At 37.6% G+C, this 27,277-nt stretch overlaps 1 protein-coding gene and 1 long non-coding RNA gene across 2 annotated transcripts; one reads left to right on the plus strand and one right to left on the minus strand.

The window, feature by feature from the left end:
* The first annotated feature begins 409 nt into the window (after positions 1-409).
* Positions 410-1,810, plus strand: LOC108647880. Its single transcript, XR_004223307.1, has 2 exons — positions 410-447; positions 1,489-1,810. It is a non-coding gene; the product is annotated as an uncharacterized LOC108647880 (long non-coding RNA).
* Positions 1,811-10,901: 9,091 nt separating this feature from the next.
* Positions 10,902-20,013, minus strand: irx4 (iroquois homeobox 4). The gene is given in 6 exon segments (NM_001276692.1): positions 10,902-12,123; positions 12,490-12,818; positions 14,594-14,700; positions 15,494-15,745; positions 16,283-16,433; positions 19,840-20,013. Coding segments are annotated over 5 exon segments (1,491 nt in total). The 5' UTR covers positions 16,328-16,433; positions 19,840-20,013; the 3' UTR covers positions 10,902-11,365.
* Positions 20,014-27,277: the final 7,264 nt, after the last annotated feature.

Genomic DNA, 27,277 nt, shown 5'->3' on the forward strand with positions numbered 1-27,277 from the left:
CATTTAAAATAAAGAATAATCCCCTCATAACATTACCATGGTTAATATATAAAGGGGCATATCTTGAGTGGTTAGTATATAAAATGTGTGGCTTATTTTTATATCCAGATAATGTGCATGCCTTTTATGCATTTACTAGTAATGTGTTCATGGTCTGCACTAAAAAATGTCATTCTTCAAATAAAAAGTAATTTAGGTACCTTTAGGAGCATGATGCGTGGATGGTTACCACTGAACAAAAATTACCAGTTTTTGGTAAAAAGATGTTTCCACACACCAATGTCGGGAGCATAGTAACACAGTAGATGTGCTGTTTGTACATTTCTGCAAATAAATGATTTAAAGGCATTGCCGACACACTGGAGTGCTTCTTCCCCTTTGCAAAGATACATGGAAAAAAGGCTTGGGAGCGGCTGTGGAAGTCAAGCACCCTTTGAGAACATGTATGTAAGTGGTGTGCTGAAGATTTTTGCTTATGAGGTTAAAAAAGACACATAGCCATCAAGTTCAATGTTGGAAGGACAAATTGATGAATAAAGTTTAAGAGCGTTTATTTTTTAGTTCTCTTGTATATCTGTACAAACTAATGCCTCATTAGTAGTGTACTTGTGTAGTGATGAGCAAATCTGTCCTGTTTTGCTTCACCATAAAATTCGTGAAACAACAAGAAAATTTGCAAAACTGGCGAAATGCGGAAATTCGCTTCGATTCCATGCCTGCTGAAAAAATTTGCTCATCACTAAACTTGTGTAAACAATCCCAATCCTGACTGACCCCCCTAACTTCTATCTATTCCTCCTACAGTCTGTCTTAAATACTGCTGCCAGAATTCTCCTCCACTAATTAAGAAATCAAGAAATTCTCCTCCTCTCATCAGGCCCTTCTACTGCTAAAGTCCTTATAATGGCCTCCCATAAAAACAAGAATAACTTACAAACTCCTTCTCTTAACCTTCAAACCCCTTCATTCCTCTGCCCATCACTACATCTCTTCACTTGTGTTTCCATCCGTTCCTGATTGACTCCTTTGCTCTTCTCAGAACAAAAGCTTGGTTGCACCCCCTACTACTTCTGCCGTTTCCCACCTTAAACCTTTCTGCCTTGCTGCCCCTTACATTTGGAATGCCCTCCCTGATTTCCTCTGAAGATAATCCTCCCTCAGTCTTTTCAGAACTATTAAAATTTTAAAGCTACATCTTAGTGCACTCTCAAAGCACCTGATCTGAGAACTGGCACTTACCTTGCAGTGTCACCCACTGTAACCTGCAGCACTTTTATCCTCCTATATATGTTTTTTTAAGTTACCCTCCCATTAAGAGGGACCTCTGGCTTCTTGTCTCATTGATTCTTAACTTATTTGGACTTCTCTATTTCGTTAATATCCTTTTAAATGACTGGCGACCAAAACTGCACTGCATATTTACCACCGCTTTGTAAAAAAAGGAGAATGACCCTTTCCTCCAATGACTCTATACTCCTTTTATTACAGGACAATGTTTTGGTGGCCCTATTGCTGATCACTGGCATAGCTTGCTACAGCTAAGTTTTTTTTTTATCTACAAGTACCGGCAGGACCTTCTTCATCAAGGATATGCCTCCAAACACCAAAGTAAATAGCAAATTCTCAATAAAAATTTAACAATTTGAAAAACTCCATTTGAAAAAATCTGCTTACATGTTGCCTAGCACAAATCCAGTTGACTTCTTCTTGAATTTAAAAGCTTTTATATGCTAAAGTTGTACATTTGCGTTTTTTTTTTTATTTCTTTGCATTTAATAAATATCAGTTATTTGTGTTTTGGAAGCCATAATTTGATTCTGAAATCTTTTTTGCACAAAATGATTAAAATTTGAATTCAAATGTTGATAAATCAGTGCCTTTGTAAAAATGTAAATAACTTGCTCACAACAGATGTCAGATTTACAGGCCCATAATTGCCATGATGAGATTATAATCACTTTTTAAATATTGGAACTACATTATCTTTTCTCAAGTCTGTTGTTACCATGCCAGATAAAAGGGAGTAGCTAAAACTAAATTAAGTTTTATAAGTACAGATGGGTGTATTCCATTAGGCCATGGGCCTTGTTCACATTTATTTTGCCAAAACATTTAAGTATTGTGACAATAAAAACCAAGACCTCAACTTACAAGAAGACATTTATTATTATTAAATAAACAGGCTATAACGCACTTCTATTTTGACTTGATGAATTTAAATTACAATGATTACTGCTGAGGGGAAGGTGAGTGAGTATCAAACAGGACATACTGCCATCAATTGTAATACTTTTGTATGATCAGTCATTTAAGTGCAAATAGGTTCAAGTTTTGTTAGGGTTGGGGTTACAATTCAAAAAATGACTTTTTTTTTAAAGATAGAAATACCAACCAGTAGCAAACTGCTTATAAAGGGACAACCCAACTCATTCCCCACAAAGATAACCCATGTATCAACTATGACATATCTCACTTACAGAGTGCTCTCCCCTAGTACCATAAATGTACATGCTCTAGTATCCTAATGCAATGTAGGGAAATGGCAGACTGGCAATCCATAGAAGGAAAGGTAAGAGGGTTAAATGTAATGTTAAGTTTAATTTTTTTAAAGTTTATAAATTATCAGCACACCTATTCTGAAAATTCAATTTTTCATTATGTCTTGTTTTCTATTGCTTTTATTTGCATTCAGGCTTTTATTATGTATCTTTTTTTCTAGCAACCAAATAGTTGATAAAATGCCAAGACTGGCTTTTGAGATCTTTAGAGATGGATATTGTACCTTTACATTGATTTTGTTATTTCCTAATTGGTGTTCTCAAAATACAGTTAAAAAAGAAAAATGCTATCTGCCATTCAGCAACACCAGCATTAGGAACTGCTTTCTGCTTATTCAATTTAAAAAAAAAATCTGAAATTGGATTTAAACATTTTGCTTGTGTAAATCTAGCTGTAAATCTATATGGATGTTTGGCTGTGAACAAACATAGACCATCATATTTATATCTCAACAAGTTGTAGTATAGAACAAACATAAATCAGAATAAAACCTTTTGTAAAGGTTAAAAAAGCCATCTGTGTCTGCGTACTATTACTGACTTGTCTGAAACCCAATGAGGAATTTCTTGGTTGATTAATGCACTGGAACCGTAAGTCATTCTCAGAATAGATCAGCTTGTTTAGATATCTTTACTTGGGTGTTATTTCTAGGATAGAGTCTACATAAAATTCTAATGTCAGACCAGTGTCCGTCCAGCTTTTGAGATCTTCTGCTCCTAATATGCAAATATCTATATCAATTCAGAAAGAGATAAACTGTTTTTAAAATATTTTTATAAAAACAATATGAAAGCAGTTTTGCTGATAAAAAAAATCCAATTATACATAATAGTAACAATAATACATAAATTGCCCACAGAGGAACCACTTTCATTCCCGTAGAAATGTACTATAACAAGGAAATCTTAGTTGTAAAGCACAATAGAAAAAGAAATGGAACAGAACTTATATTTATGATTATCTGAAGATACAATTTTTAGTACTCTTTCTAAACACAGTAAGTGAGGTAAGTTGCCATTCCTTTGTATAGGCTCCGTTATCTACCAGACATGTTTAGATGTATATTTGGTAGGTTAGTAAATACTGTTTGGCATGGACCACGCCGGTGATCTGCTCGGACCCCTTTGCAAGCTAATCATTGTTTCAAAGGCTATGTACTGTAGTTGGTCAATTCAGGCAAATATTCACTTGTTTAATAACCTTCTCATAGCAGCTGATCATGCTGTGTGTGAACAGTTTAAAGCAGAATTGTCCATGTGGCGAAGTCATCTCTGTACAAATAAAAATAAACTGAACATGGAATAATGCAGACTAAAAAATGTATAATGATACAGCAGAATTTGTAATGAATCAGATAAAAGTGAATGTAGGACTGGCCAGACCAGAGATGACTTTTGCATAGGTAGCCAGCTTGAATATTCTGTAATATATGGATACACAATCCCTGTTTGGTTCATGGGGGTGGGCATTTTTAGTAGCTTAATGCACAAATTGTCTTGTCCTTAGCATATTGATAATAGGTGAGCGCATAGGACCTCTTGTGTTGTCTGTATGAATGTTGTGGCCACAGCCTCATTACATCCCTTCCTAATGTTTTAAAATGTAGTGGTCAGCACTTTCCCTGTTTTGCAAAAATGTAAGAAAATAATGGGATGTAAATCAGTTGATTTTACCCAAAATTACAGTAAACACACAAAAAAAGTATGCTGATTGCAAAATTGCAAAGTACTGTTATTTCAAACCCTGTACCTTTTTCTGGACAAAAAGTGCATTGACCACCAGAAAATACAAGATAAGAGCAGGTCTCCACAATCTACTGAAACAGTATAAATTTCCACCTTCACTTTGCTGTAACATTAGTAAATATATCAGTTAACTTTTCAATACATCTAACATGTTTTTCAAAAACATGGGAAAGAATTTATTGAATGGAGATGCATAGATTACAATCTAGTCTTTACCTATAGATTAGTTAAATCAGTTATCAGCTTTTGGATCCCAAAACTAATTCTTAGGTTCAATCTGTCTCCCTTGTAAAATAGGTTCAGAAACCTGGCACTATCTATTCTAGCAGGATGTTCTTACCCTTTTGAGTGACTACTATTTTTCATTGTGACAGTGACCAGACGATTATGCATTACTGTTGCTACACAGTGGGGCTTTTTTTTTTAATAACAATGGTCTCATTGCTTCTAGTGAAGTAACCAATCAGAAATGGTTTGATCCCTGAAGGTAAAATATTTAATGTAACCACCAATGGGTCAAAATTACCCAATTTTGCTAAATAAGCTCCAGTGACCATACCTGTGACTTAAACGGGTGGTTACCTGTAGGTAAAAGTTTAATATGTTATAATATGGCCTATTCTTAGCAACTTTTCATTTGGTCTTCATTTTATAGTTGTTTAATTATTTGCCTTTCCTTTCTGACTTTTTTCAGATGGGGTCACTGACCCCAGCAGCCAAAAAACTATTGCTCTGTGAGGCTACAATTTTATTGTTATTGTTACATTTTATTACTTAACTTTCTTTTTAAGCCTTCCTCTCTCTTTCAAACCACTGCCTGGTTGCTATGTTAAATTGGACCTCATCAACCAGATAGCTACTAAAATTGGAAACTGGAGAACTGCTGAACAAAATGCTAAATAATTCAAAAACTGCAATGGAGTAAAAAAAAAAAAAAGTAAAGACCAATTGTAAATTGTCTGAATATAGCATTCTCTACATAATACTACAAGCTAATTTAGAGGTGAACAACCCCTTTAAGAAGAAAACCACCAAGATGGATGGTAAAGTGTATGTCATTTAGCATATACCTGGATGAGTGAGTTTTATTTAAAAAGGTGGCCTGTATGAATAATGTCAAAAAGTAGTTTTATTCAAAATTAAACACTTTCTCACAAAAGAGTTATCTCTACCAGGCCTTAAACAGGTTTTTCACAGGCATGTCAACTGGAACTAATACATTTTGCTTAAACACTTTTACCTTGCATATTTACCTTGCATATAAATTCAACATATTCTCTGGTTTCTCTTTTCTTCATGATGTGCATTGGCATACCAGGCTCAGACTGCCTTTAAAGGGGTTGTTCACCTTCCAAACATTATTTTCATATAGTTTACCAGAAATAGCACTTTTTTGGCATTAATTTTTTGAGAAAGCTAAGCTGCTGCCTGCTGCATCTCCTATGGTTGCTTACCAACAGGCAAAAGATTGGCTTGTTAGCGATAAGTTTCATTTTTCATCTTCTGATGTCTCTCCAGAGCAGCTCTGGGAGGGGGAGTCAAGGCTCTGTAAACTGTCCTAATTTGATAGAATGGTTTATATATTTCTTAACTTTGGCCCTGTGGAGCATAATCCCCTAGTTCAGGAGTGTCAAACTCAATCACATAAGGGGGCCGAAATCTAAAACACAGGCTGAGTCGTGGGCCAAATTTTTTATTAATATACTTAGTAAGATACTAAGGGGTATATTTATCACAATGTGTAAAAAGTGGAGTAAGACATTACCGGTGATGTTGCTCATAGCAGCCAATCAGATGCTTTGCTACTGTTGAAATCTGATTACTGATTGGATGCCTTTGGCAACATTACTGGTAATGCTTCACTCCACTTTTTACACAGCATGATAAATATACCCCTTAGTCTTAGTTACTATGTGAGGAAAATGGAAATTGATCAGGCTGGATGTTCAGACACACTCACCAAGGGCCACATAAAACAGCCAGGTGGGCCGGATTCGGCCCCCGGGCCTTGTGTTTGACATATATGCCCTAGTTTCTTAAGGCAATGTTAAAATGGGACATTTTGCTTCCTGATGTTACAATATGGATGCAATATTGAGACAATAGTTGTTAAATATAACACATGCTGTTGAGAAATGTATCAACTAATGTAGCAAATTGTAACAGTTAAGTGTCTGCACCTGGACCTGAAACACCAGTGAGAGGAAAATTAAAGTGTAAACTTACATTTTAGAGAAACAGTAAAAAATATAAAGCAACTGAAATATTATTTCTGCTGTACAATATTAAAAACTGAATTTAAAATAAAGTGTCTGAAAGGTGAACAACCCCTTTAACCCTAAAGTCAGCCCTTGTTTCTTTTTAATTTACTAGAAACTGATTTCTAATCCTTATCAGCTTGTAGGATATATGTTGTTTTTATCTATTGAATACTGTTGAACTGCTGTTCTCTGTTAACAAATATACTTACATGGACCTTAAAGCACAAGTTTTGAAAGAGTATGGACACTTGCTGGCTAAACTGGGTCAGTGTGTGTATTTGCAGACTGACAAATGCCCATTTATCCTGTAGCACTGCAAGTAGGCTTGGACTTAAAAGTAGTGTGTGCAAGAACAACAATGCATGGTTAGTTGAGAAGTATATTTTCAGACCAGCCTATAGGGTAAATTCTGATGGGCCAGCTCATCACTAATACCAAAATTCCATAAAAGGTCACCAAACACAACTGGGAAAAAAGTTGTTGCCAAATACAGGAAACTATTTTGCAAAACCAAATGGTTCATAAGGCTGCAGAGTTCTTCCCAGTAAACAGATATATAGATAACACCAGTAAAGTCTAATACTGCAGTTCTACTACTCGTGCAAGTTATGTGAAGACTCAAGAAACCAAATGTTTTTCTGATGATTACCTTAAAGTGGCACAACTAGTGGCACAAAATTTGCTTCAGTGTCCCCCTGCTTGTAGCCCACAATCAACCACACCCCAAACCACACCCCAAATCCGGTCTTTTTAACTATTTATATTTATGATCTTTTTGATGCATTGATAGGCCTCTGAACCCCAGTATGGTTGCAACACATATACTTAACTATCTTTTGTTAAATATCTTATATAATGTAGATACTAATTAGTGAGAACTATTTAAAATTCAGGTGATCCAAAAAGCCCCCCATAGTCATGTATCATCAACCTAAAATGTAGCTACTATAAGACTACTAATATTGCAGTCTTTTGGTGGCAGGTATAAAATATGAGAGTGAGATGCCTTACTAACAACACCAATGTCTTTAATAAAACCACCAATTCTGCCTTCACAGAATCAGTTTCCTGAACACAGAAATTTCAATGAGTGAGATGTTCTTTCCATTTGATAATGTCTATCCCAATTCTACCCTGATACACCAAAAACCACTATATATTTTTATTGCTGGGCTTGAGGCTGGTGTAAGGACATACAATACTAAAATTTTAGGGTTGGGGTTATTGAAATGATTATGTAAAACATGTAATAATAACTGTAATGCAATTTTCTTTTAGAAACTCCTAGGTAGTGATGTTCTACATAAAAAATATACTTGGGGCTTGTGAGATGTTCCATGGGCCTAGGGAATAGCTTGCAACCTTAGTGACATGAATGGCATGCACATCCTCTAGGGCCCTGGTGGAGCCAAAAGGGGAAGGAAATCTTAATTGGTTGCCTTTTAAATATCATTTAAGGGGTCTGGTTTCTTGCAGTGCTCCAGTGAAGAAGTCGTTGCATCAGAGTCTATTATCTTTCTGGACTCCTATCATTTAATTTACAAAAAAAAAAAAAAAATGGACCCATCAGCAGAGGCTTGAGAGGTCGATAAAGCTTTTAGATTTGGAGATGTTTTCAGGGAGCCCATTTCCTGCGGCTAAGAGTTGTTAATGGAGCTTAAGGAATTATCTTATGACTCTGGCTCTGAGAGCAGTTTATTTCTTTTCCCCCAGTTCCCTTGTCGAGAGGCTGAATATGCTGCTGTCAAAGTCGCTTAATGAAAAGTAACGCGTCGCTGATTACAGTTTTATTTGGGCTCTATGTAAAAAGCGCTGTTAATTTAGCATCTCCTCCTTTGTGTGTTTGAATTTGCTATGGCTGAATGATTAAGAGTCTCTCAGTTTCAGGCTCGCTCTTATCCCCCCCCCCCCCCCCATTCTTTCTTATTCTTTATTCAACACTTTGTGTGTGCGGTTTTTGCACAGCCCTGCGCCAATGCATCAGAATCTGCCTCCAATATATCACCAGGCACACCAGTGATTGCATTCCATTACCCACACTCTGCTTCTTCTAGCGTTGTAATACAAAATTAGTGTGTGTCTGTTTAATTCACTTGTTATACACATGCTTTCAGTTTATGAATGCCTGTAATGTGCCAGCGTTTTCATAAGCTTCCAAATTTGATCAAAGAAAACAAAGACCAAAACATATTGTCCAAATCGCCCCCAGGCTTAAGTAGAAAACCCCTAAAATCCAAGGCTGCCATTACAGTCACTTGTGTGATAGGTAAGGTAGTTGAGACGTTGCTCTCAAAATAGATTGTCCAGCGAGAACAGCAGCCGTGTTGCAGAATACAGCAAACATGCACTTGTATTTTCCCATTGCCTTGGGGCAGTTTCCAGACTGTATGGAATGCGCACCATTGCGATTATCTGGTTGGGCTGAAAGACAAGGTGGAAGTTTTGTGCGCCTTAACCCTTTTTCTGCCAGACTTCTTTCTCCCTTACTATACATGGGATGTGTAGTGCAGGTCAAAGGAGCCCTCATGTTGCACCCCTCCAGCTGCTGCTGGGGAAAGTTGTATTAAAAGCAACAGCTGGAAGAAACCAGGCAGAATATGCATGGCCTATGGCATAACAACTATTTCTAACTTCGCTGAATAGGAAAAAAAAATCTATCAGTAAATCTTTCAGCTTGTTTGTCTATCTGGGAAGCATCCCCATACGGTTATAGCCGACTCCAGGTCTTGGAATATCACAATAGCTGCTGCTCTAGCAGAGACTGGGTTAGTCTCTGTGCTGTTAGCCAGTGCAGCATTAGCATTCCTGCTAGCCCAGGCAGCCTGCAGCAAGCCTTCTCTCCCTAGAGACTACAGTTTTTGCTATTACTGTCAAGTACCCTTGACTCTCTTTTTGCCCTTTTATCTATTACAAGTAATTCGAGTTCTTCTGCCCTTTTCACTTGAAGACGTGGCTTTCTGTAAAGCCTCCCCCTGCCACTGAGATCACAAGGTACAGATCCTTTAGAAATTGAGGGGTTTACTGTCAAAATGAAAATTTCACTTCAAATTATCTTGGCTGATGCACGTTACCCAAGGCCGGGGGCTCCTCTCTCGGCTTCTGACAGCCGGATCAACGGAGAGGTTCAGTGATCTCGATAATATCATCCAGGAGAGCGAAAGTCAATACAATGACAGCCTATATGACTGCATACAATCCAATTACAGCTGCCTGCGCCCAAGTTCCAAGGATATGATCCACTGCGAGAAACTAACTCCTTTAATTGCTAGTCACCGCAACAACATGGAAATGAGTCCTTAGCTATGATAATATTATGTGCACGAAATAAAATAGGGAATGAATTGGGTAGAGAGAGACAGTCAGACAAAGACAGAGAGAGAAAGAGAGAAAGAAAGAGACAAAGAGATATGAGACAGGGAGAGGTAGGCAGAGATACAGTATAAATACATAAAGACAGGGACAGTGACAAAAAGGACACGGAGGCACAAAACAAAAGCACAAAAAGAGACAAAGGTGAAAAAAGAAGACACGAAGAGTTCACTTTTAATGTCATGTGGAAAATATTAAATACGTTTTGAAACATTTGTTATTCATATTATATCTAGCCATCTCTTCTGCACTAATATTTTAACGTCAGAAACTGTAAATCATTTACCCTGAAGTGTTCAAATATTAATGCCTGTTCATGGAAACCCGTTGTAAGCAATGGGAAGCATTAAGCTCAAGCGGTGGTTTAAAAACCCACTTTAGCAGCTGTGAAGTCACTGTTAAATACATCTATAAAGAATGAGACCTGTATAGATGGTTCCCTCAACTCATATTACCAAGCCTAATGAGAATTGACTTTCATTTTTAAAAAGGCCATCAACACAAGTGGTGTATACTTCTTCTGGGAACAGTTGGGATGTTTTGTGTATAACTGTGTGAGAGAGTGTATTTGGAGACGATCATTTCCCTATAGATACCACTTACCCCGTACCTCAACACCTAACCCCTAAATGACACTGACAAAGTTAAATTGCATTTCGTCTTACCAATCAAATTATTGAAATTTAAATAGAAAGTATGAGAGAAAGGGGGAGGGGGAGAGGGTATGAGAATAGGTGGGAGAGAGGGTTGAGTAGGTAAGTGCATGTTGTATGTGTGTCAGAGTGAGAACGAAAGAAAGAAAGAAAATAAAGAAAGAAAGAAAGAAAGAAAGAAAGAAAGAAAGAAAGAAAGAAATAAGAAATAAAAGATAGAACGGTAAATAGGGAGTTGTTGGTGCTTTGCTAAGGACGCCAGCGCTGCTGCTTAAGGTCAATATGAATAGTGCTGATACTCAAAGAAAACTAGGTTTTTACCTTTGTAACAGACAATTTATTGGAGAGAACAAATCGAACTGCAAAGGTAAGCCCAGCATGTGCATAAGTGTAAACTTGATAAAAGTGCTGCTCGTGAATCACTAACAAGTCAAAAAAAAAAAAAAGTTTCCATGGACCTTAAACTAATCTATCATGCAGCTTAAATAAGATCTTAAAGTAGAGATTGTTCGGTTTCCTTGTTGCCTTTGTAAACTTTGGGTTGTAAACTGTAACAGCTCCGACACTTTAGCCTTAAATCGTTTGTGCTTTTTAGATATTTAAATAGTTTTCACATGACCAAGCCTTCTTAGGAAAGATAATTTAAATAAAAATAAATGTTTTTCCAAATCAAAATTTGAAATGATTTTGCCATTCAAAGCATCACCTTTTGTCCACAGATCTCCCTATAGTACTTATTATTAGTGCAGGGAATACGTCTGGGTTTCAGAAGGTTATGTTAGGAACAGAACATCTTGCTTCCAGACTTTTGGAATGCAATAAACTCCTTATTTGTGTCATGTGGTATATTAGGTAGCTGTCCCTTGATCGCATTAGTTGGATTCCCAACAGAACGTCCCAAGGAGCCAGAGTCAATCAGTGTTCCTTTGGTCGTGGCCCACGAAACCGTAGTATTGGTGAGTGCCTGGTTCAAAGTACTGTGTCTAAACAATGGATCATGAAAAACACCATCAACCCAGTTTCTAAGGCTTGTAACTGGAGAATCCTGACGTCTGTCAATGACACAAACTGGTGTGGAGACTGCAGAAGAGGATGAAGATGAAGAAGGAGAAGACAAGCCTTGGTGCTTTAACATGCAAGATGGGTACTCAGTTTGATTTAATGAGGTGGCTGTGTGGGCTAGAGACCATATTCTTGGTTTGGAATCCAAGATTTGCTGTTGCTGAAAGCAAGCTTTAGATTCGCCACCTCTTTGTCTTCCTCTTAGTACGTCTTGTTCACATTGGTCAACCCCGGGTTTGTGGCAGATCTTTGTCCTATCCAGTTCTTGATTAGCAGCTGGAGTTATTGGCATCTTCAGAATAACGTCTTTGCAGTGATCGTTGACACAATCTCTCTGCCTCAATTGGTGCCCATCTTGGGGCTGGTGATGGAAGGGTTGTTTCAGTTCACACTCAGAACTTTCAGACTCAATGGCGTCAAAGTCCTCCAGGTCGCTTAGATCTAGGGCTTTGTCCTCCCTGGCCACTTCCTCGTCTGTTCAAGTAAGAGAGGAACAACGTGACTACCTTTATTATATTGGAAGGTTTTATTACAATTTAGTCAGGTTAGTACTAGTAATTAACTCCATATAGATAAAGAATGCACTAAACGAATGAGACTGGTTAGCCAAGTTTTCTATTTCTAATATTGTGGAGTAATACTTATACTTATATATTTCATTAGCACCAACCAGAATCAAGTCCCTCTCATTCAATTTTTATATGACATAAGAGGCGCACTTTTGCCCCCAATAGAAACTCTACCTGTCTAGAAGTAGAACTTGGGCCCCATCCAATCGGTTCCTTGGGAAGTAAATAGGGCTGGTGCTGTGCTTCTCAAAAAAATATGAAAAATACATACCAACAATTTTTTTCTCGTTTTTGATGGTTGCCTTCTGGGAATCTTCTTCCTCTTCTTCTTCTTCCTCTTCATCATAAGGTCTCTTTTCATCTGAGCATTTGTTTCGTGGAGGCCAGGTCATCTTATTCTCCTTCTTTAGCCTCCTCCGAGCGTTTGCAAACCACGTTGAGACCTGGGTGAGGGTCATCTTGGTGATTATGGCCAGCATGATCTTCTCCCCCTTGGTGGGGTAAGGGTTCTTCCTGTGCTCCTGCAGCCAGGCTTTTAGGGTGCTGGTGGTCTCACGAGTGGCGTTCTTTCTTCGGGTGCTCCCATCCATGGTACCATACCTGTGGGGAAAGCAATTTAAAATGATGTAGCATATCCAAATCCCAGTAATAATCAGTCAACAATGCAACCTGTGCACCTAATATAACTGTATATTTACAAATACTGTACTTAGGCAAAGTGCAACTGAGCCTGGTCAGACATTGCATTGCATGTAGCAGGTAGCTACTGTACATCGTGTATACATGTGCAAACCTGAATCGAGAAGCCTATGAAGTTTCATAAAACAAACTCGTATATTAAAAATACCACTAATGCTTAGAGACTAGATATTTTATAACGGCTGGCAGAAATAAATATACATACATAAGCACACACATAAACACACAGTTATCTAGCTGACATTTCACTATATATACATTATATATAAATACACATATACGCTAGTTAAGTCTGCAATATCTTGGAAATGAATGCTAGTTGAATGACCTTAGGGTATAACTGTTAATATAAATATTTTCCATTTCGCTCCTTTATTAGCCATCTCTCAGGCTGTTGTTGATGAAATTGTAAAAACGTATAAAGACAGTGAATTGCAACTGAATATTTAATGCACATCAAATTGAAAGGTCACGGGCACCCAAGAGGTCTTTAAAAAAAGACTGCGAATGGCTTAAGTGGTTTTGTGCAGCTTAAAGCATAATGGGTGGCAGGGAGAAAGGTAAAAAATGTCTGCGTCCCTTCAGGGCGGAGAGGGGAACACTGGCCAACGAAGAGATGGGATAATAGGGATTTCATAGATGCAACCGGCCCTGGAATTACAGACCCATCAAAACTGGAGCAGTGAGGGACTTTGTGCCATGAAGCCGGCAGGTTCTAACCTCACATGCCCTTGTAGTGAGAGACAATTAGCACCCCATGTATATCAATGTGGCACACTGAGAGCAAATGGACCCATCTACAGAGCCTAATACCTCCAGTCAAAGGAACTAGTATACTGCCATAGTGGTTACAATCCAGTAATCAAAGAGAAATAACTGGGTGCAGGTAATAAAGTAGGAAATCACCAGATCATAGAAGCTCTGCAGTCAAAGAATGTAGTTTTACTCATTTTGATTTACATATTATATATATACAGTTTTTCTCCCACGTCATACATCTATAGGGAATTAGCTTTCATATACTAACATTTGTACATCACTATATAGTTTCTTCTGTAGTTTCTGTATTATTCACTTGGCGTCAGACAGCTGTGTCACAGCTCTGCAGGGTTCCCATGTGTGCCCTGTGCATCCCCCTTGTAACTCAGCAAGTGTTTTCTGTATATACAAATGGTAGTGTGTGTGTGTGTGTGTGTGTGTGTGTGTGTGTGTGTGTGGGGGGGGGGGTGGGTGAAAAAAATGCTTGTATATCAACATGGCATGATAGAAAGCTAGATAGATAGATATATTGTCTCTAAAATAATATCATTAATTTAATAGTGTGCGTATATCCATAACATACCACACATCATTTGCTTGAGATTATGATTTTATTTATTAATATAATTAAAGGCGTCCCCTTTTAGGAAACATTTTAACAGATGTACCATGTAAAATAGGCCAAACTAAGTAAATAAAAACAAATCCCTCTAGGCACAATCACAAGTTAACTGTAAAAGCTAAAGTCATAACCAATTGCTTGTCATTAAGTGCAGTTATTATATTACAGAATTTAGTTGCAATAAAAATGTCCCAGTTGTTTATACTTGTCCTTTACCAAAAAAAAAGCGAGAACACAACTGTAATCTATCATGTACTTAGTGATGTAAACACTGAAAACAGAGTTCACCCTTTACCTGTCATATTGGTACTGGCTGAGTGTGTGCTCATAGGGGTAGTAAGCAGCAGTCTGGGGGATTCCCGCATGCGCAGATCCTGTGCCATCTTTTGACTCGAATGCATTCTGTAACAAAAGGTCAGAAGTCCTTTATAAAGTATATGGCATTTAATTAGTGCATGGAGCATTTAGTAACACGATTGTAGGTAAGAGAAGACCCCCTTTCTCTATCAGTCCCATTCTCTGTTATCAGGCAGACCCAGACACTATTTAATAATTTAAATATAATATATAGTGGCAATAAGCGGAAGGAATTTCCCCCAGTCTAGTGACAGAATTATATATTACTCCCTATTGCGGCAGATATATAATGAATGATTGTGTTCTACTGTATAGTCACCACCAAACTCATTCTACTGTTAATATGTTTATAGATAAGGAAAACAATTTATACACATTTAATACATATTCCGCACTAGGGAACAGATAAACTAGGTGACAACATCCATCTCTTCTTGTCACTTTCTGTTTATCATTTGTGCAGAAGAGGAGATAATTTCTCTATGTTAATCCGAAGGGATAAAGATGAAAACATAAACACAATCTTAAATAAGTAGATTCTCCCTTTTTGTTAAAATAAACACACAAAGCTCAACCAAACATAACTATTCTATCCTGTAAATATAACGCACAGACAAGCGATATAGGTTTTACGTTGGACCAAAGGAAACCTTCAGATCGAAACGTTATTCATTTTCTTTTTATTTTTTTTTTACACAGTATAAGAGATCTCCATGGTAGATGCAATAAAGAAGATCTCCGCTCATGGTTATAACTTCACTAACCACTTTATTTATTTATTACATTTAATGCACAAACAAAAAGTTACATTTGAGAGTTATGGAAAGTGTGCACTTACCAAAGAATAGAAGGCAGAGGCATCAGCGCCGTAGGTAACATAGTTTCCATATCCTTGGGTACTGGTGTAAGGGCTCCCATAGACACCCAAAGCTGCAGCAGAATTGAGTTCATGTCTGGCAGTTGCCAACAATCTGCTCTCGTACACTGGGCAATAGACCGGGGTCTGGGCTGAAGCTGCCGCGGCTGAGTCGGACAGACTTCTTCCACTGGATTCGCAGCAGGTCGAAAGGGAATTGGTGGTCATCAAGAACTGAGGAAAAATTATAAAAACAATCACTAGGCGTTTTTGCGGACATATAAAGACAGACAGATCAAGATAGATATAGCTACATGCAGACTGATAGATATAGATAGATAGATAGATGATAGATAGATGATGATAGATATATAGATAGATAGATGATAGATAGATAGATAGATAGATGATTAGATAGATAGATAGATAGATAGATAGATAGATGATAGCAGGTAGGTGGAATGCAGCCTATGTGCTCTGAATACTGGTTACACAAGTTATCAGTGCTCTTGAGAGTTAGTGACTGCATTATATAAGGATGAGCTTTGGCACCATAGTACCCCCATGCTATCCCGTTGCCCATGTAACCATGTTACAGTGTTGTTATCAGTGCCTGCAAGAATTCGGCTCCTACCTGACTATTGTGAATGTAGTAATGATAACACTTGTACTAGTCGGACCCTCAGCCCTTTCTGTGTCTGATTTTTGCATTATCAGGGCACACAAGAACTTGACTAAGGCCAGCTCAAGGCACTGGCAGTTGGCTCTTACCTGAGGTGTGGAGGAATATGGGTAGCCAAACTGAGGATATGACATTATACATCAACTCCCAGATAACTGAGAAGGCAGGAAACCTTTAATCAGCGGGATGGCACCGAGATCCTCTCCCCTTACAATCGATTGGTGGTGTCCAGAGGTTCCTCTGTGATTATTAGAGAGAGAACAAAGGCACTTTTATTTCCCCATAAAATAAAATAGAGCTTCCTCGGGTAAACAAAACTGTTTGGCTAACCCAAGAAAATCTTTAAGACAGTTTAGAAAAGTGCTAAAAATAAGGCAGGTAGAAATAGGGTAAAATCAAGTTAGGTCAGAAGCAAGTAGCTTTAAACGACCCAGGTTGTGACGTCAGATAACCCTTTCAAGGCTGGAACTGTCCTTCTCTCCTATGGAATCAGATCCAGAGCACTCAAGGGTGCAAAATACTGATATAAAGCGATTGCATTTATGGATTTTTCAAGTGCTGTTACAAGCTAATTATAGGTGTTTCTATAGTATTAGCCTGCATTTGGGAAATGATTGATTTGATTTAAACAATCACCGAAAACATATATTAATGATTTTCTTCCTCTTACTTACTCATGGATGGAAATCAACTTTTAATTAGAAATTAATTAATGAGCATCTGCTTCTTCCCACCTCACACGAATAATTAGTCTCAATTACATGCAGCATAAAAGGAGGGACATGCTGGTCCATTTTAAAGATTTTTTTGGTCATTCAAGAGACCCCAAATAATTGTAATGACTACACTGCGTACTAATTGTGTACGTAATTGAAGAAATAAAATCAGATATACACACACAAGTAACATGCTACCTTTGATTTTTGTAATAAGCCTCCTGCTTTAGATAATTAAAAGAACACTTTCTTTTCTGAGATTGGCTAGTCCAGCACACAACGGGTAAAGGCAGCATATGGGATGGTTTCTCTGCTTCTTCTTCTGGGTCGGCACAAGCAGAGTTAAACCCCCTGCACTTGGAGTTGTGAAAAGAAACGAAGTTTCTTGGCACTTCACCAGTGCTATTAGCTTTGATCTGTCTCACCTAAGAGAAACAAAAGAATATGGGAAACCATATTTGCAGGTGTAAAACACCTGGCTTAGAAATAAATCTACACTTTGGCACTGCTTGTTGCAGGAACTTTTCCTTTGGCAATTTCGATCAGCCTGAATCTAGTAATAGATGTTTCTGTTTCAACGGGCAGCCAAAATCACTCTAACATATTATCAGACTAGCTTATATCATCGCCTGATGTCATTTCAAGGTGTATATATTTATCATTCAGTCTCAGTTCTCTGGTTAGGCTGAATGCTTGGGACAGGGCAGGGCGCACATAAACTTTGGCACCAGTTCTTAGAATTTCCTTTAAATAGCAGTTTGGGAGGTGTTAATACTCAGATCTACCTATATGGTAACTTGGGGTAATAACTTTTACTCATACCCTAAAGTATGCATAAATAAAAGGTACATTAAAAATGCATTTTTTCATTCATTTACAAGATTGTGTTCAACTAATATGAGACGATTTGACTGGTCGCTTTTGCTTTTGTAAAACTACTCTTCTAGATAACATAGGTTAACCTTTTCACTGCTAATGAGACTTTTATACTAAGGTATTCAATTCCCTACTTTTTTTAAGAAAAAAAGGTGTGGGGTGGGGGTTACAGACCCATACAGAAGTTGTATGCAAAGGCAGTGCAGATAAGGTGCAGAACTATCTTTCTATGCACTGCTGTGCTGACTTGCTCAGCTAGAATCCTGGGTTCAGGCATGTGGATCGCCCCAGGGTCATGCTCTAATTAATGACGATGTTCTCTTCTCTTTCCACAGCTGGGAGACTGCCTTCCAGGAACGAATCTGCCCACCCTGACAGCTCGATTGAGGGTGATTGATGACTATCTGGAGACCACTGTATACATAATATAATATGTGCCGCCTAATTGCTCTAATTTACAGGCGAAGATACTTTTGTATTGTCGCTTGGTTAAACGCAAGTAAACGCTAGTTAACTAAGATAAAAATCGCTACATCTTTGTTTTCTTCTCAACTTGACCACCTTATTTAAAATACTGAAGGTGTTTGTATATCTCTATTGCTAAGGCTATTTCAACTGTGTATTTGCCCTTATAAATTTGAGGTCTACTATATTTCATTTCTTATTCCATAATTGGTATAATTTTCTATGAAAGGTAACAGCAAAGTAAAGAAAACAGGGAACAATGTTGGTGACAGACTCTTTAAATGAAGAATAACGTGTTTGTCTTATAGCTAGAGAAACAGAGGTAGATAGATAAGATAGCCAGATAGAGATAGATGATGATAGATGATAAATAGATGATAGATAGATAGATGATAGATAGATAGATAGATAGATAGATAGATAGATAGATAGATAGATAGATAAAAATAAATATCGTTTTTTCCGTAGCTGTATGCACTTGCCATTTGAAGTGAAAAACAGCTACAATATTATAAGGATACTCTTAATACAATTCACTTTCCAGGATAGTCCATGTAATCAACTCAGTTGACAGCATTGCCATTTTAATGTGTCCTGTCCTGCCACAAACAGTTTGATCTACATAACAATGACACACAGGAGAAGACCCATCCAGGAATTGAAAGTATTCTATTCCCAATGAGGCGGGTTTTAAACTGGGACCCCAATGAACCATTAACACTGAAAGCAAATACTTTTTTTTTCTGTAATCAATATATTTGTTTAACATGTTTTAAAAGTTTACTTTTTAATGAAAATCTGTCTGTATAGACATAATAGGTAAACTTCCAGTGAAGTACTTCCTAATGTGCAGAGGAGTGTGTGTGCAAGCTCTGTCATTTCCTCTGACCAATCTCCTGATCCAGGTGGCCCTGTGGTTGCTGACGGGTTATCCTCCAGCCTAATGCTAAGGGGCATTTCTATGCCATTCTCTGGCTTTGGATGATTGCGAGCCAAACACACTTTATCAGTTGAAACTCAGACCTACAACGGAAGCGCAAAAATCAGGGATCCCTCAGAGTATGTACAAGCTGCTGTCCCACTGCGTAACGTAGAACTGTACTGTTATTTCAAAATTCCACAGACTTAATTCGCAGTCAAAACCAAATGAATGCGAAACAAGAGAGCATACCATTAAAAGAATAGAGGTTACACATTTATTAGCATCAGTTGGTAAATAATCGCTACCGCCCAGTTTACGCATTGGTTGGTACTACTGCTTTAGCAACATAAAAGTGTTTATTCCAGCAACAGCCTTGAGCCAAAGAAGCTCCCCACAAGTTATATGAGCAACGTTTCCCAGGACAGACACATGAATCACACGAACTAGTCAGCTTTTCCCCAAGTCCACTAAAGTTCCACCCCAGAAGCTGCCCATTTCAGGGGAATCCCTTTAGAAGTACAATGCAGAAGGTAGTTACACCTACATGATCATCTCTGTACATAGGCATAAGGAGAGTACCCTGCGCTACCATTCCTTTGTGATTTACTCCTTCCAATCTCCGATCAGCACTGTTTCATTAGAAAGGGACAAAAAAAGGTTATATTACCTGTACAGGGCGCGGACTGCTAACAGCGTCTTGCCGCTGGCTTTCCCGTAGACTGGAGGCTGCTTGATGCCCGCACGGTGTGACTGGCCAGAAATGATGCAGGCATGTCTGTGTGTAGCGCTACACCTGACTGCGCACTCACTCCCCAGGCGCCGCAATCACTAGCGCTCTGTGCTGTGTGACGTTACACTGAGAGCTCCACTGAGCGCTGCTCTGCCCCAGCAAACCAGCGTCTGGGCGCTCACATTCAACTTGCAACTTGCCTGCAACTTGAGCAGCTCCCTGATTCTAGCGCTCAGTCATTCTTTTAGCAATACTGACATAAAGAGTTCTAGCGACTGGCTGAAACTGCCTCACTAGCGCTGTGTGCTAGAGCCTGCCCACACAGGTAACATGTCTATGCTCAGTTACCTGCCTGCTCTGCTACACATTTAACATGAATTCACAATGCAACTATCATCTATCTATCATCTATCTATCATCTATCTATCTATCTATCTATCATCATCTATCTATCTATTATCTATCTATCATCTATCATCTATCTATCTATCTATCTATCTATCTATCTATCATCTATCATCTATCTATCATCTATCTATATCTATCTATCTATCTATCTATCTATCTATCTATCTATCTATCTATATCTATCTATCATCTATCATCATCTCTCTATCCCTCATCTATCAACATCATCCATCTTTATTATCAACTATCCATCTTTACACTTCCTTCCATTTCCATTCTTTTTTATTATACTATTCATTTATTTTACTAATTATTCAATGATTTGAACAGATTAGCTCTTAACATACCCATATAATCAGCACATTTTTATCTATTTACCACACTTTTCCAGCCAAGTGGCTCTCAAAACATGCATTTAGTTTTTTAGAGTATAAAATTATTATGTTACACAAAAACCCAGAGCCTTTGGCACAGACATAATTGAGGGCAATCCCAGGCATAAAAGATAAGATCCCAGCTAGTAGATGAATGAGCGCACTGCCACCCTACATGTGTGAGGGACCTTGGGAAACAAGTAATTGGAACACAGCAGCCAAAGAAGCATTACATAACGAATCCAGAAACAACACACAAAATATATCTATGTCCCATTATTTCGGAAGCAACAAATATGCTAGAGCACCCCCCCCCCCCCCCCCCCACCAAGAGATGTTGAAAAGTCCCATGTAATCTGTGAATAGAAATGGGAATGTAGCTACAGAGACGGGGCCCATAGAGCACAGCCCAGATCATCCATCACCATCACAAGCACCAGGGATGACAGGCTGACAAGGGCCAGGAGAGACGGAGCCTACTGCTAACATTTTCTATGGGGAGCGCCGAGTGTTTGAGTAATGTACTAATCCATTCTGTATCTCCAAACACCTAATAAACTGCGCTTGGCACATTAAAGAGTTCTGCCCCATGCTTAACTCCTACCACTCCCAACTTTCAAGCCAGATCTACAACCACAGCTCATTATTGCTTTCACTTATCTCTAAATAAACCATATACTAAACAGGCAGTTTTTCAGAAGTACAAAGGATTATTATAGTAAATATCCCAGTCCTCAAGACTTGGCACTGCAAATGTACCAAGTATCTAGCAGTGAAAGGGTATCAGACTGGGCAAGGAATGGATGTGAGCAAGCGCAGGAGGGACAGGCAGAGATCGCCTTCCTGCTCTGTATCAGTGAATGGAAAAGGTCAAGTTGGATGTTATTTATCAAGAGAACACGGCAGGGTGCAAACAGCAAATCGATTAGAAGGGTCACCCAAAATGGTCTGAGAAACCACAATAGGACACACCATCACAGACACATGCACAATAACACACAACTATACTACAAAGCAGGGCAAATTAAATGATATAACAAAAGTACTGTAAAACACTCCATAGTACACAACACGACACACAACTGACACAACCTGTAATCAGCAACTAGAATCTATTGCAGGATAGATTTCTAAATCTGCTCTCTGTGGCCCCTGCAAGCACACATGATAGAGCCACTGAAATGCAGGTCCCACAAACATACTGGAGATGACATTATGAAAGCCTGCTGTGAGGCTTGAATTAATGCTGGGCTTTCTGTACACGGAATTACCTCCCCTCATTGTGAATTATATCACATTGTCCACAATACAGACTCATTTTACACCCAGTGATTTTACTCATTCTAGAACTGCTTGATAATCTTTTTTTCCTTGGAAAACAAGCAAACAATCAAAACCAAGCCTGTTATGTGTGTGTGTGTGTGTGTGTGCTGTCACAAGACTTGATACAAATCGTTTCCCCCCCTATTCGGGAATCACACCTTATAGATTAATTATCTAAGTACTGATTTTTCATTCCATTACAAAGGAAAAAAAAGAAAAGAAAGATCTCTGAAACAGAAATATGTATTTTCCTCCTATCATATTTGATTTCCTGATAATGTAAACCTTAGTTAATTACCTTGCTAACAGAAGTCTTCGCTTTCTAAGGCATTCAGTTTGTATTCCTCATCTATGAAATCAGAATAAAAGAGTGTACGTATCCTTACCTGCAAAATCCACACTATCTTCATTTATTTAAAAGATAGCTAGAGGCTGAGAGAAGCGTTAGCAGTGACCAGGACATGAAGCTTTTAATTACTGTTACAGAAAATCAGTCAGCAAATGTAGTTCAGAAATTAAATCATTTTCTTTACAAAAAAAAGAGAGAAAAAAATCTGAATAATTTTGCAAGTTCAGTTAATTGAAAGAGCCAGATAAAAGTGCATAGTCTTAATGCATACAAAGAGACCCTAGGGGTTGAATCTAAGAGAGCCCTAAATATTACTTCAAAGTGTGAAAGCAGCACTGTAAGTATTAACTCATCCCTAATACAAACACAGATCAACGGCCTATTTTTTAACCTTTGTCTATACTGTATGTATGTGTGCATTTATACTTACACATATATTATTCAAATCTCATTCTTTCTTTTTTTCTACACATAACCTTTTTCACACTACTTTGCCATCAATTTAATCTTAGCCACCCTCCAGTGTAAATTGCACTGATGTATGTCTAGGATTTACAATAGCTCTAGTGTTAGGTAGCAAACTGCTGAGACAGCTATTTATTGTATTTACTATAAAAGAAGGAAAAGGGTCATGCCATTTCTTCCAGCTGAAGTGATGCCTTTCTCTTGAATAAAGAAACACTTGACCTGTACACCAGACTTAGTAAACATCAAAATGACTCAATTAAACCTATAGCATCTGATCATTCAGTATGTCACCTGCATGGACTGACCTGTATCCCATAAGAAACTGCAAAAGGAAAGAGGAGTATTTGAGCTACATTGGCATTAAATTAGGGAGGGAGAGGGAGAGAGAGAAACCTGATAGTGTAAGAGAAACTAATTGTATTTGTTTTATTATACCCCACAGGGCAATCATATTCAGCAACATCCTACCCATATATAGTAAAAAGGAAATGTGTGGATGACTTGACCAATAGTTGAATTGTTATTGCGCAGACATTATTATTTTCCTTTGTATTGTGATGATTAGGGAAGTCAGGAAGGCATTATCCCACAATTGGCTTTTATGTGTGTCTTTTTTAATTCCTCCCGAGGCTAAAACCTTACTGTAATTAAGGATCATTAAAGAATTAGTGCTAAATATTGCTGTATACAGAAAAATGTTCTTTACTAAGTGTAAACATTAAAATAAATGTAATATAAAATAACTGTAATCAGGGCCGGATTTCTTTTTAGGATGCCCGAGGCAGTCCTCCTCTTCCGCCTGCCTGCCACCCCCAGGATCGTGCGCAAGTGCATCCTTTCATCTTACACTCAGTGCGCAGGGGATATGTGCCTAGACCCTGGTTCTTTAAGTGTAAAAACATTTCAGGCGCAGCTGGGTGGCATGCCACCTCTTAATTTGTGCCACCCTAGGCCTAGACCTTTGTGGCCTATAACTGTAAATAAATTCACTGTTATGTATAATAAAAAGAGGATTACCTAGAGTCATTTCATTTTGACCTTTAGGCACACTATAAACCTCTATATCACTGTTCCTATTTTCATATTCACACACACTAGTGTACTACCTCACAACAACAAATCAACAAATCAAACTGCTAGAGTAAGGCCAGCAAGGGTGTAAGAGGAGACCTGATAAAAGTGCTGCCTGTGATCCACTAACAATTAAATCATAAGAAAAAAAACTTCTATACTCCTTATTCCGTCTGTTAAGCATCTTACATTTGTTCTTTAATTAGAGATTTTTAAGTTTGATTTCCTTATTGGTGTAAACTAGGGGTCAAATGATGGGCTTGATGGACTTTAGTTTTTTTTAAACCCAAATCAACTGTAACTATGTTATTACTTAGCTGATTGATCTTTTTGATGCTGTTTATTTAGATATGAGAGGTCATTTATAATCGCAAAATCCCATTTATTAAATGTACTTGCATCAAAAGGAGCTTCTTGCACTTCCCATATAGTTGTGCTCACTGCTGCTTGGTCAGTCCTACCTCCTGCTCCAAACGCAGGGGAAACCTGTAACTACCACCACTACCATCTAGAGTCAAATATATATGTAACTTTGGAAACGCGAAAAATGGCACTCGTCAAAAAAATGTTGCGTGCATCTAAAAAATCATGTTCGTATGAATTTTTTTGATGCGCGCAACTTGCTTTGTTGCGCCCCTTTAGCGAAAAAATGCTCCAATGGCGAAACTCAGAAATTCGCTGCAAATCCATGGCTGCTGAAACATTCAGCTCAACGCTACTTGTGGGTTGTAAATGACCCCTATGATCTCTAACAAACTGTGGAGCAAACAATATATTACAGTACTTATTTTTTAACATGTAAGGCTTAAATTGCACAAGGATGAAAACCATTCAACTTATTTTAAACTTTTTAAGGCAATTAGTTTAACCAGAGCTTATTCAGGGGTTTCAAAGCAAAGAGGGTGAGTAATTTTGCAATAAACATTTTTTATATTGCCAATTGTGAAAAGTTTAGCAACAACCAGGGAAAGAGCTGTTATAAAGCATGTCTAAACTCATAAAAACTAAACTCATGTATACTTACTCAGGGTGCTTCTCTAAACACTTTTGCAAATTGCATTCATTTATACTTTTAGCGTTACATATTAGCAGTTTTATACTGCTAGACAGGCTTCAGCTCACAGTTCTTTTTTAAGGGCCAGAGTTTCATACACCCTAAATGTCAAACCCTTGTCTATGCACTTCCTGGATTCAGTTAACCCCAGGTTTGCGCAGTTAGTATTTAGCAGTCTGTAATGCAAATATCTAATACACCACTAAAAGTAGAAAATTGCCAAAGTGCTCAGAGAAGCACATCACGTTTACATCAATTAGTTTTTTGGATTTTAGATCCCCTTGAAAGGAAGTATGCAGTTGATTTTAGTATTCTGTATAGCTGTATGCGGGACATCGACACAAGCATATAGTTCAGTTACATTTCACTTCAAAGAGTTTTCGCAAAGGATGGTTTGATATTATTGCTATCTGAGCAAAGTATATTTTATGTCATTTATAATTTCATATTAAAGCATTCTACTTACTTTTTACTCACTTTGGAGTTTTTCTATACCTTGTACAACTCTATCCAGTAATTTATGAGTAGATATTGTTGGGTCTTTTGAGACCCTATACACAATTTTATATGTTTTTAAGGAGAACCTCTGTGATGCAGCTTTTTCTTTTTTTTGTCAGTGTTAGAACCATCAATATTATTCATGGGTCACAAGAGACTGCCACAGGCAGGTCCTCTGTGTTCTTGAAATGCCAGGACCTATTTTGAATCCCAGTCTGGGCCTGGTCCCTCTGCTTTACAGACATTCTGTGCACCACCCACTATGGAAAGCAAAGATACCTCAAGCCACAGGATCAATCACTTTACAAGGGAACAAGATGATTGGAAAGTAGTTTTCTTTCAGTCTGTGAAATCAAGTATGTCTGTGTAAAAAAAAATAACATTTCTATTTATTTTCATAAGCCAAACTGAACAAGCTCATGATAGAAAGGGGGTTATATTTTCCCTTTAAAAGTCTTATCCTCATGAAGCTCACTTTTAAGGCATCGGATTTTAACTCTCAATAGACAACAGATGTCAAATATGAATACTTTAAAGTTCATTGGCAGGAGCAGATGTCTAACATGTAAAGCCTTAGGGTTATGTGCTGTTATAAATCTTGAGGTAATGCCAGTTGCTGTTCTGCGGTTGTTGACTAGTTATTAGTGCCCAGTCGAATTCCATTTTGTAGACTTCATATCATTTGTATAATTAATGGTTTTTATTAAACAGAACAAAAATAAGCAAAAGAGATGATTGTGTATGTATAATTATTTATGTTTAAGGGGAAAAAAGAGTAAGAATGGAGGGACTGTTTCTTAGCTGACACTGTGCCAGTTTCTCAGTGTTACCTATTAAGGAGAAACTATTATTGCATTGTTTAACACTTTTCAATAATCTTATTGAGCCATACAAGCCAGACTTAAAAAAAAAAATCAGTTTTACACTACCTAGACAGACGGCATACTTTTATTTGTTTTGATTTACAATTAAACTTCCATTTCATTTTTATAGTTTTTCCTCTGTCTTGCTTACATGTATTCAAAGATTTTAATGCTTATACACAATGCTCTTATGTGCAGTTATTGATATATATATATATATATATATATATATATATGTAACAGTGTACATACCTTGTTTTACTTACACATTTTTGACCATATTGTCACTTGTAATCTTTGGACTTTATAGTGCTGGATTTTATCCTTCATCATAACAGAGTTGATACATCCTTACATATAGCTTGTGTTGACATATATTAATTAAAAACAAACAAGAAGTGGTAGTAGTTAACTCAGAACACCTAGGGGTTGTAGTTCTAGAAAACACTGGTAACAATCTGATGAATGCTTATGAATATGAATACTTAATGATGCTGCTGATGGAATGAGAGCATTTAGTGTGTACTGATCACAGTTCTCCTGGTCGCTGCTACCTCAAAGTAGGAGTTACAGAAAGGTGTAAATTCCAGTTTAAATTCCAGTGAAGAATTTGAACTGAAACCTTTTTTAAGTAGTTAGTAGCCACATATGAGGAATAGGTTGTATTTAGGTACTGGAAATAGATGAAGAACAGGTTGTTCAGACTGATCTTAGTCAGATAAGATATATTCTATGTTTATGATATTTTTAAACTTGTGAAATATAGCTTTGTGTAAAAGAAGAGCATGATCCCTTTATTCTTGAAATATATTTACTTTAACGTCTGGTATTGTGTGCTAATGTAAAGCACCTTATAACTTATATTGTGGCTTAGTACATTTTGCAACATTCAAAGTTGCTGAAATCTTGAACCCATTCTGTTTTGTACAATGTAACTTTCTTATAAACATGAGCAACAAAAACAACA

Source organism: Xenopus tropicalis, chromosome 6, assembly GCF_000004195.4.
Source record: "Xenopus tropicalis strain Nigerian chromosome 6, UCB_Xtro_10.0, whole genome shotgun sequence".
Taxonomy (NCBI): Eukaryota; Metazoa; Chordata; class Amphibia; order Anura; family Pipidae; genus Xenopus; species Xenopus tropicalis.